This window comes from Meriones unguiculatus, chromosome 20 (genome assembly GCF_030254825.1).
Source record: "Meriones unguiculatus strain TT.TT164.6M chromosome 20, Bangor_MerUng_6.1, whole genome shotgun sequence".
Taxonomy (NCBI): domain Eukaryota; kingdom Metazoa; phylum Chordata; class Mammalia; order Rodentia; family Muridae; genus Meriones; species Meriones unguiculatus.
The window spans coordinates 48544910-48557100 of NC_083367.1; the positions used below are offsets into that span (position 1 = coordinate 48544910).

Consider the following 12191-nt stretch of genomic DNA (forward strand, 5'->3'; position numbering starts at 1 on the left):
TTCTATTTTAAGACAGGATATTTGTAGTTTTGGCTGCCCCCAAACTACACAGCCAGAGGTAACTTTGAATTCATGGTCCTCAAATGCTGACGTTACAGGCATGTGCCATGTCTGGTTAACTTCTATTAGCTTTTGGGTTGTGGGTGGGAAGAGCACAGAAGGAGGTGGGTTCCATGCAGGCCTTGAATCTGTGTCCTTCTTGCTTTTATCTCCTGAAACTGGGATTAAAACAGGCATCAAATTGCTTTTCTCAATGAAAAATAATATATTAGAAGGAATATTTGGGGGGGAGCCCCCCCCAACCCTTTGTGTTTGTGCACTAAAATAATCTTGGGAAACTTTTTAAAATGATTTTTATTAAACTTATAAACTATAACTTTATATTTTTTATTCTAAATGCTGAGTCAACTACTAGAGAAGACTAATAAAACAGTGAGAGCTCATGTTTAATGAGATATTTGGTTCTTTACATGTGACATGAAAATTTATTTTTGGTGTTGCTTCATTGCTTTAATAAAGTACCCCCACTTTGGTAATAGTTCTAATAGATTGAATTTTTTTCACTTACTTGTAAATAGTGCTTTGATTTACTGTTGTTCAGTTACTTCTAGTTAGTTCTATATAGATGATACATTGCAGAAAGTTGATGAGTGTTCTTTAATTAGAATCTCTAGAAATTATAATCTCTAGAAGGAGGGTCTGAGAATTTAGCTCAGAGGTCCTTAGAATGTGGTGGGGAGTGTGTGTATAAAATATTAAAAAGACATTCCTCAAACCTCAAGCGAATTGATTCCTAAAGGGAATCTTTCAGAGTACTCCTGTAAAAGTGAAATTAAATTTAGTTTGTCATGCTTCTAGTTTGGAAGATAAATGAGTGAACATGGCATCATACTCTGTGAGAATTTGTTTGGATCAGAAAGATAAGCATGTGTACACAATGGCTAATGCACATTAGGAAAGATTGAAATGTAAAGAATCAAGGATCTGTTTGTAATTTCACTGTTATCTTTGGGAAAGAAAACCTTTTTTCACTTGGGTAGATGTGAAAGAAAGGCACTCACGGTGAAAGGGGCCTATGGAGGGGCTTTTGTCATTCTTTACAGCACTCTCTTCAGCTGCTTTGGCTACCTAAGCAGCTTGGCTCTGTTTCTCTGAGTTCCTATCACGGAGGATTTCAAAGCCTTCCTAGAGTTGGGCCTTCTGAAGGTAGATATTGAGGAATGTCAGTGCCTCTTGTAGCTATCTCTCTGGCTCCAAAGGCCACACATTTGTAATTGCTGGTGTCAGTTGTGGGTATCATACGTGTGATACACTTAGGAACTTGCAAAAGATAACCTCACAGATGAGGACGTGTGACAGTACAGATTGTGTCAAAGCGGTAAGGCTCATTAAGTTAATTTTAAGTCCTTACACTTATTGTGATAATAAAATACAGTGTGCGGGGATCACTAGTGAACGGGGAAATGTAGTTCTCTTAGGAGCTAATTCATGTCTACGTGTGTTGTGTGTGTGTTTCCTTTGACAGAGTTTTCCAGAAAAGGACCTTCTCCACTGCCCATCCAAGGATGTGGTTGAGGCTCACTTTATGTCATGTATGAAAGAAGCTGATGCGTTAAAGCATAAGAGTCAAGTGATCAATGAAATGCAGAAAAAAGATCACAAGCAGCTCTGGATGGGACTGCAGAATGGTAAGTGCTCAGCGCCTGACCTCTGAGTCTACCTAACATAGCCAGAACCACAGCCGTGAGCAGTTCCAACCTTAGGAGTGTAAATCAGCTTCAGCCGCAGGCCCAAACCTGCAAAGTAGCTTTGTTAGTCATCTGTCCATTTGCCAGTGTTGCTGTGGTCCTGGATTCTCTCATGATTTGAGATAGAATAAATCTTTTAGTCTAGCTTCTGAAGGAAAAGTGTGGTCCTCATTCCTTAAGCATGGCCCTTTTGTATCCTAGTTGGAAACTGAATGCATCCTGAAGAGTCTCTACACAAACCAGGAGTCCAGCTTTGTCCCTCCTCTTGCTCACAGTAATATGCTTGCTTTGTGCTTGGCTTTTCTTTTGCCTTGCTGTGATTTAGAGACTGCTCTCAACTTAGTACTTGCCAGGCAATCAGAAGTCCTGGCTTGATCCTCAGCATTACATATGCAGGCATGGCAGTGCGTGTGCTTAGGAGGTGGAGGCAAGGGAACAGAAGTTGAGGGGTCATCAACTGCACAGCAAGTTCAAAGCCAGTCAGTGGTACATGGGGCGGGATGGAGCAGCTGGGAGGAAAAGACACAGGAGGGAAAGGGGGGAGAAAGAAAGAGCCAATGAGCAAGTGGAGAGAGAAAATACTCCTGATAGAATGAGTTCTTCTGCATTGATTGGTGTTAAGAGTCCTCACTTGACCTTTTCCAGTATGCGTGGTTAAGTACAACCAGTTCCTTGGTTATAGTGTTCAAATTTTAGCTATTGTGGCATATTAACCATAAGTAATTATGTAAAATACAATTGTATTGCTGAAGTTTTAGATGTGTGTATATGTATTGTGCAAATGCCATACCTGTGCATATTTGTGGAGTCCAAAAGAGAGAGGGTGTCAGATCCCTGGAACTGAACTGACCAGCCATTGTGAGCTGCTAGGGACTGAGTTGTGGGTGCTGGGGGATGAACTTGGGTCCTTTGGAAGATCTTTTAACCACTGAACCATCTCTCGAGCCTCTATTGCTAGTATTTTAGCGTGCACATCATTACATAATGACAGATGTGCTCAAGATGGGTGACAAGCCACAATACATCTATTGATTAATACTCTGCATTTGTCATTCACAACCTGAACAGCAAGGCAGGTGGTGCTGTAGCTTCCTTGTGTGCTTTGAGTTGCTTGAGTCCACTTAACATTTATGGGCGGGATAAAAGGGAATGGCCCAGAAACTGAAAGTGCAGCACTGACGTTACTCTGAACAGAGAACAATAAGAATTCTTCACATGCCGGCAGGAGAAACCTGCTGGTGAGTTCACTAACATACATGGGGATGGCAGACAAGGTCCCCGATTAAATAAGACTGTTGGTGTTCATAGTAAAGCAGCTATCAAAGAAAATGCAGTAAATAAACGTTGCAGGTATAGAATGGTATTTAACCTGATTAGAACAAAGATTTGGGTTCAGGTAGGTATAGCAAAAATGTTTTCTCATAATTTTTTTACATTTTACAAAGAAATAACACTGCACGTGTGGGGTGTGCACACGGAGCGGCTACTCGCTTGGGCGTGGTTCTGCGGAGGTCATCTGCCTCCATTGCTTCTCAGACCACTTGCTCACATAGGGCCTCACTGGAGTTAGTGCTCCCCAGTTTAGACACGCTGACCAGCCGGCAGGCATTGGGATCCGCCTGTTTATGTGGAGCTGCAAGCATACATACCACTCCAGGCTTTCATGTGGGAACAGGGTTCAGAAATTAGGTCCTTATTTTCCAATAGCAAGCAGTGTCCCAGAGAGCCTTTTGTTTTGTTTTGTTTTGTTTTTGTTTCTGTTTTTGTTTTTCGAGACAGGGTTTCTCTGTGTCGCCTTAATCATCCTGGACGTGCTTTGTAGACCAGTCTGACCTTGAACTCACAGCAATCCTCCTGTATCTGGCTCTCCAAGTGCTGGGATTAAAAGTGTGTGCCCCTATGCCTGGCTTGTTTCTTTATTTCTTTTCCTTCCTTCCTTCTGCCCATCCTTCCTTCCTTTAAATTATTTTATTCAGTCTTTTAACTTTATATATGAAATAGTAACAGACTTTTTTTTTTTTTTTGATAAGAAAGTTACACAAATCATGGAATGATGCCATTGTGCCCCACCACTGTCCAAGGTTGAATGTGGCCCAGGTTGACCGCAGGCTCAGGCTTTCCTGCTTCCACCTCGTAAATGGCCAGCTTACAGGTGCAGTGCTGCGCCAGCCTTCCCTGCTGCTAAGATCACGGTGCATGTGCTGAGCCACATGTCACTTTCACAATATGCGCGGGTAGTTGGGACAGTCCTATGTCTTGTATCTGTGTGTTTGCCATTGCCCGAGACAAAAGTCCAGTGTAAGCTCTTGGTAGTGACACTGCAGTGTCGCGCAGTCACAGCGTGGCTAGTTGATATTTACTAAACTTTCTGCAAAGTGCAGAGTGTGTGACCTCAACAGAAGGCACATATTTTATGATGTACACACTAATCCCATTTCTCATTCTTCTCTTAGGTTTATATTTGATCTGGGTGACTTGGAATTGTTACATAGTTTCATATTTATACATCTGGATTTTTTTCAAAACCTGCCAAGCACCACACGTCTTCTCCTCAAAAATTGTTACCATATAATTAAAATGATTTATAACCTAAAGAGAGTGCACTGCCTACTCAGTTGTGGTAGTACATGTCGGTGAACACAACACCTACAAGGTAGAGGCCAGCTGTAAGAGACCTGTCACAAACAGAGAAGCTGGGGCTCATACAGAAGAGATCGAAGAAAAAACTGACCTCAAGCAATCCCAGAACTTGTGGGTGGAAACAGTCGGACCAGGAGTTCAGGGCCATCCTGAATGTAGCCAAGTTTCAAGCGAGGTTGGACTATGTGAGGTCTTATTTCAGTATCACTTCCTGCTCTCTTACAAACATACGTGAGCATTCACAGGTACACGCAGGCGTGCGCTCACACGCACACACACACACGCACTCACGCACACACGTACGTGTTCACAGGCACACACACACAAGTTGTGGAGTAGAGCTGGCCGTATCGATCAGTGGGTAAAGGCATTGCTAGCACGCCTGACAGCCGGACCTCTATCGCTGGCACACATGCAGTGGAAGGACAGAGCCAACTCCTGTAGTTATCCTCTGCCCTCCACGTGCATGCCGCCGTGTACAGAGATAGTAGGTGGGCACTGTGGAGTAGAGTGCTGGAGGTTCACTACAGAGGGCTTGTGAGGGCACTTAGCTGTCCTCTCTCTGCAGTACTGCTCTCTCCTTTTCTGACTCTTTACCTTGTCTGTCTTTCTGCTTCCTCTGACGTCACCTCTGTGTGAAGCCTTCTGTTTGAGTGCCAGGAGGTGTGGCCCTCCACACCTGGAGATACAAGCAGCTTCCTGGAGCTGCAGACTGGAGGAGGGCTCTCACGCTCTGAGGGCCTGCCAGTTATATCCACTTTTGTTCTCTAGTGTTCCTGCACTGCTCTGTTTTCTACATTGCACTATATATACTTATGGCTGGTGCATGTCTTTTATTTTTATCCCCAAAACATGATACGGTCTTAGAGTGTAAAAAAAAAAATAGAAGTTTGATTTACTCTTTTTATCTCTTTTCTCACATGACCAGGAAGTACTATTAGAGTGTTTCATAAATAGTGTAATATTCTTGGTTTAAATTTTTATGGAAATGGGTTTTTATATTTAAGATTTGTTTTTTTTAAACCCAAAGATAAGGTCCTCATTATTTTTGAGGTCATAGAACCATTGCTACCTTTTTTCGATGCAGTTGTAAACTTGTTCAAATTCAGACAAAGTGGGTGGTCCATTTTTTCCATTCAGAACTGCACCTGGACAGCACCAAAGCTAAAGCACAAGTTTCAATAATTTTTGAATACTTTCAAATGCTAATTTTAATTTTGGAGCTCTCTGAAGGAGAAATAAGAAAAGCTTATGAAACCAAGAAAACTCATTTAGGGCATAATCTGCCTTTCAGTTTTTTTATCGGCTTTCATTTTAGATACAAGAATATGGCACCTCTCTGAAACAGAGCTAATGTCATAAACAGAAAACAAAGGAGCATTTGTGTTGGGCACAATGAGGGACACCTGTAATCCCAGCACTTGGGAGGCAGAGGCGGGCACATGTCTGTGAGTTTGAGGCCAGCCTAGTCTACAAAGTGAGTCCAGGGCAGCCAAGGTTACCCAAAGAAACCCTGTCTCAAAAAAAAAAAAAAAAGAAGAAGCATTTTTATTTATGAGACAGTTGTCAATCCATGCACAGGTTTTCTGTTTCAGTGTCACATTGTGTGGGGAGATTTGAGGAAATCAGTAAAATATAACAAGAATAACACAAGGCTCAGCTTTCAGCTAGTCTTCTCAGAGTATACTTACTTTTTTTTTTTTTCCTATTTGGGTTTTTGGGACAAGCTTTAGTTTAGGATAATAAACTTAATTCCCCTGCCTCAGCTTGCAAGTGATGGGATTTTGGATGTGCATTACTACACCCAGACTGAGTCAACACTTTTAAAAAAGAAAATGATACAAAGTTCCATATACTTGCAGATAAAATTGAGATTTGGCTGTTAAATTTCCTTGCTTATAAAATGTTAGACTTTCAAATTAATGTATAGTGAGCTATGTACTACACATACTCAGCCCTCACCTATTTTCTCCCTTTTTGAGACACGGTTACAGTATGTCTGGCTTCAATTTAGGATCCTCCTGCCTCAGTCTGCCGAATGCTGGGATTATGTGCATATGCCAACACACTCAGCCCCAGTTTGCCATTTTTAACATAGAACTGGTTGTAAGAGGAAATAGAAATTGTGTCTGACAAGTGATATTTTAGAGGCCTGTGTACTCAAGACAGATGTTTTATGTTTTCAGTTTGCTGTCTTTATCGGTGTGCGGGCTGGACTGAGTGTTCATTTCTGTTATGTAGCTCTATGGTTTACCTGTGAGCATGTCAGATCACTGTTTTCTCTGGAGTTCCCTTATAAATGGAAAAACAAGATACTAGTAACTATCCCCCCCCTCAGTGATTTTTCAAAACTCCTTGGATGAAACAGAAAGGCATTTTTAAGTGATTGAGATGTGACGTTACTAAGACTAAGATGGTTGTGATAGAATTATAAAAGTTAAGTTCTAGACGCCATAGAAACTATTGAGTATGGTTTTCTAGTAAATACTTTTACTTTTGAGATGGTCTTTGCTGGATATTGAAGACGGGCCTGCCAGGTAATAAAATGAGCTCAGTTTTCAGTCAGAGCACTTGTTTATCTTATGACCTCGGTCACCTCACCACTGTTCATTATTTCATAAAACTTCTGACATCGATTTCATAATCCGACATTTAAGTTCTTAAGTGGCTTTTTTAAATATACATTTCAATTGGTGTAGGTATGTGTGTTGGCATGTGTATATGTCAGGAGTATAGGTGCCTTGGAGGCCAGAGATACTGGATATTCTGGAGCTAGAATTATAGATGCTGTTGAGTGGCCTGACATGCTTGCTGGAAACCCAGAAACTCATGTCCTCTGGAGGAGCAGGAATTTTTTTGTTTTTAATATTTATTTTAGTTTTACTGAATGGGTGAGTATTTGAATAAGGGTTTGTGCACCAGAGTAGGGGTGCCTACAGTCGAAAAGAGGGTATCAGATCACCAGGAGCTGGAAATATAAGCATCTGTGAGAACTAGAAATTGAACTCTGATCCTCCAGAAGAAGCTTAACTGCTGAGCCATCTGTCCATCTTCCTCTTTTTATGGGTCTTTGTTGTCTTAACTATGTGCTTTTATTTTAAGTGTCTGTGAGTTTGTCTATATGAGGGTATGTGCACACACATGGATGCTGTCCCTTGGAGGCCACGGTTTCCAGATCCCCTGGGACTGGAGTTTTAACAGTTGTGATGCTGGGAATGAACTTGGATCCTCTGGAGAGCAGTATGCACTCTTAATTACGGAGCCATTTCCCCAGCTCTTCTTTTAGTGTTAGTTACTTAGTTAGTTAGTTACATTGTGTGCGTGTGTGTGTGTGTGTGTGTGTGTGTGTGTGTGTGTGTGTGTACAGTGGACACTGTGCATGCTGCAGTCTGCGTGTGCAAGTCAGAGGATAACTCTGGGGAGTTGTCCCTCTCCTTCCACCATGGGACCCAGGGTTTGAACATCAGTTGTCAGGTTTGCATGGCAAGTGGTTTCACCCTTGAGCCGTCTCACTGACACTCATTTAGTCTCTTAGATTCTTTTAGTTTTTGCCTTTCTTTAATGCAATTCTTGCTTACCTGAAAATTTATACAAATTTAAAGCACCATATGTACCAATGCAGAGTATGTACCAATGTCGCTGACTCAGTGAAGGATTGTTTTCATTTGATCTTTTCCTCCTATAAAAGGAATTTTCCTTTCTATTCTGTGACAGTGTCTTCACAGTAATGTTGCCTGTGTTCCTTTATTCACTGCCAAGTGTTGTTTTACGGTTTGTTTTGTTTGCCATGTTTCTTTTTTGCAAGCTCTTCTTGGTTTTGGCCTTCCTGCAACTCTGCTCCTCTCTATAATCTGCTTCATCTTTCATGGGCATTATTAATGTGAATTACTCAAACAAACAGTTATTGATTGCATACTGTGTGGTTTGTGCTCTAGAAGCTGGAAATGCCCAGGGAGTAAACCAAGCAGGCATTGCTATCTTTGTGAAGTTTGGACTCCTTGGATGATGCAGACATCACTACGCACACAGGTCATATACACAGGCACACACTGGCTCACAGACCTTCACCAGTGGGGTGTCGTTCAGTGAAGACTGGATCAGTTCAGCAGATTAGCGTTTATCTGGGGTTAAGAGTGTCCTAGGCAGATGGGGACGTCAGGAGCAAGGACACTGAAATTGGAGTATTTTAGATACTTCCAGAGAACATAATCCCAAGGGCAGTGAGGGATTGGTGTTGTCTTTACAAATCCTTCTTTTTCAGTATAGCTGTGTTTTCCTTGATTGCTGAGGCATTCACCCTCAATACCATTTTTAACTTAGGAACAAAGTCATTGCTCACAGCTCTGTTAGCACTGCCCCAATCACAGATGGTCCAGGGTCAAAGTACCAGCAGATTTGGTGTCTAGTGAGTGCTTGTTCTGCTTCAAAGATGGTACCTTGCTTCTGTGTCTTAACGGCAAGAGTTCCCTTCTTTGTAGTTGTTCCCCTCCCCATCCCACTGCACACACAGCACTTTGAAAATGCTGAGTGAGGGGCTGAGAACTGTGCCAGCGGCCCTGCGCTCTTCCATTGCTTAGAGAAGACCTCTGAGAAGAAACAAGGTGAACTGTAAAGGACGGAACAGCCAGCTGTAATAGGGAGCCATGTCTCAAAACACCAGCCAAAAAAGCTGGATGTGCGAATCGGTTTCTTCAGATGTTTACAACAAGAGTACCGTAGACCCAAAACAGTGAACACTGACTTTATCCATTGCTGGAGGCTGGGGTAGGTACAGTCAAGACACCTGCAGAGGACACCTAATACCATACAGCTTTTCAAGCATGACTGTGACAGTTAGGGCATGGTGGGTTAGTTCACAGCAGGTGGGTTTCAAACAACTGGAGGAAGACTATGATGTCTTGGATGTAGTGACCAGAGAAGAAAGGGTGAGTTAATGAGTTTGGAGGAATGGGGAAGAATTGAATTTATGGGTTCTTGTGGGCCCATGTTAAAGTTTTATGGTTTCAGAGTAGTGGGAGGGGACTTTGACCAACGAGTGCTGAAGCAGCATGTAGTCCTGCACCTGGCTGCTGCATGTCAGGTGGGATGGAGGGATGGGAGCAGACGTGGAGGGTGTGATGGCCCCGGGCGATAGAAAAACCAGTGCAGTTGAGGTTTCTTTGAAGTAGGTTTATTTTGACAAAACCCATTACTGGATTGAACTTAGTGAGGAGATAACTTATTTCTGGGATTTGAGTTGGATCCTGATGATGTTGTATGTACTGAACGGTGAAATGTGAGATGGACAGAGCATAGTTCTGGTGTGGGCAGCAAAGCTGACTGGAGAGGTCATCTTTGTGGCTGGAAGTTTGAGCTGTCTGAGGCATCCACATGGAAATAGACTAAGATGTTGCTAGGAATGCCTATTTTGTCTGTGTGACAGTAGAGAGAGGATGCCGTAGACTAGGATATAGTGATACAGCGTGTGAATTCACACACTGTTGAACTTCACCAGGACCACTTACTTCATATTTCTCTTTTGCCTATAATAGTTTCTGGTTGCGGAGCTGTGAGTAAGAGCCATGCATATAGCACATATATGCACATATGCATAAGGTGAATAAGAGCTATGCATATAGCATGTATGAATAAGAGCTGTGCATATAGCGATGTATATGCAATGTAAATAGTGAATAAAAGCCATGTGTACAGCATTGACAAATCTAAGCAGTTTATTCTCTTTATATGTTTTAAATTTTTTAAATTAATTTTTTAAGTTGATTAAATTTTGAGACAGTGTCTCAAAAAATTATTTTGATCTGACTGGCCTGTAGCTCTTGATGGATTAGGCTGGCCTCAGACTCACAGAGATCCACCTGCCTGTCTGCCTGGCAATTCTACAGTTAAAGACATGCCCCACCATGTCTAGCACTCTCTCTCTCTATATATATATTTTTTTAATTTATTTAAAATTAGTTTTACTTGTGTATGGGTGTTTTGTCTGCATGTTTATTTGTACTAGATGTGTGCCTTGTACTCCTGGAGGCAAGAAAAGGGTGATGGGTCCCCTATGACTGGAGTTAAAGATAGTTGTGTGGGTACTGGGAATCAAACCTGGGTCCTCGGCAAGAACAGTGCTCTTACTGCTGAGCCGTCTCTCTTATCCCTCTCTATATGTACACGTCACAGGATAAGTGCTTGCTGAATGTTAGGGCTGGGGTTGTAGTGGCTTGTCTGTAAACTCAGGACTTGAGAAACAGAGACAGTGGATCTCCTGTGCTACCTAGACCAACTAAATGGGAGAGTAAATAAAATGAAGAGGCCTCAATGTGGCCTCTGTCTGACCTCAGTACAGATCTACATATGAGTACATGTGCATATGAGCATACATTCATGCAGAAAAGGGTGGTGTAAATTTTTGTTTTGTTTTTTGAGACAGGTTTCTCTGTAGCCATGGCTTGACTGGCTGGCGATATAAAATTTTAAAGTTAATGCATTTGTGTTTTAGTGGGAAGATAGTTTGCTAGGCTTCTGAAGAAAGATTGCTCATGAATTTAAATGAATATGTGGATCGTAGCCTTCTAGACTTCAGACATCATAGGTAAACAACTTGGGAAACTATCTAGACAGTTATTTTAGAATACCCAACAGCATATTGATAGCCATGAAAGTCTATCCTAGAGGTTTTCCTTGCACTTTTGTTACATGAGATCTAGTCAACGTGTATAAAAGATTTAGGCTCAAGCCAGGCTCAGTGGCACACACCTGTTATTCCAGCACTCTGGGAGGCAGAGGCAGGCAGATCTCTGTGAGTTTGAGACCAGCTTCGGCTACAAAGTAAGTCCAGAACAGCCAAAGCTACACAGAGAGAAACCCTGTCTTGAAAAAACAAACAACAACAAAAAAATAGTTTCGGGCTCATACTCTAGTTACTACTTGAAGATATATTTAGGGACTATTTGATTTTATGAAAATAAAAAGGGTTAATTATATAGGCATTTAAAGGTTTAATTTTTGCCATAATCCCTTTGAAATCTAATTTCATATTTATTAAGCCTTTATCTTAAATTTTATCTGTTCAAAAATTCTTTTTTTGTAAGTTCTAAGATTAATGTCTTTCATTTTTATGTGTTTGAGAAGGTCTCTGAAGAATTTTCTTATAAATATATTGATAAATCCATTATGCAAAAAGGAAATCTGAACACATCTTTTTGTTTTGTTTTGTGGTTTTGTCTCTTCCTTCCCCTTCGCTCCTCTCTCCTTCCCTCTCCCCTCTTCTCTTCTTCTTTCTTCTACATGACACAGGGTTTTGCTGTCTCCAGATGTTCCCTAGACTGGCCTATAAACTCCCTGTGTAGCCCAGCTAGCCTTGAACTTTCGGTGCAGTTCCTGCCTTAGTCTCCTGAGCTCTGGGGTGATAGACTTGAACCATCTGAATACATGGTCATGAGTTTAACATACTTTCAAGTGAGTGTTTGTATTGGAATGTAAATTAATTCATGATTCTCTTTAAGAGAGCAAAAATGGATAATACCACTTTTCTTTTAGAGTAGAGGGACTACTTATTAAATGCCACAGGGCCATTCCCTGTTCTGTGCTGTGTACTCCAGCATTTCTGTGAACCACCGCTGCTGTCATACCAAGTATACAAAGTTTCCTCCATCTCATGTATAAATCCTCATCTATTTTACCAGCTCAGTACTTGGATCTGCGTGTGCACCGCACCCTGCCATGACTCCTGTGTAAGGTCAGAGGACAACCTTGAGTGTCATTCTTCACACTCCACTCTGTCTGAGACAAAGTCTCTCTTGTCCACTGCTGTGT

At 41.7% G+C, this 12191-nt stretch overlaps 1 protein-coding gene across 2 annotated transcripts in view; it reads left to right on the forward strand.

Moving 5' to 3' along the window:
- The window catches only part of Atg5 (autophagy related 5), a 91947-nt gene that overhangs the window by 25148 nt on the left and 54608 nt on the right, over positions 1-12191 (forward strand). For both annotated transcript variants that reach the window (XM_060373692.1, XM_021634095.2), the window contains exon 5: positions 1526-1688. In XM_060373692.1, the coding sequence (XP_060229675.1) occupies positions 1526-1688 (163 nt within the window). The remainder of the gene's footprint in view (positions 1-1525; positions 1689-12191) is intronic.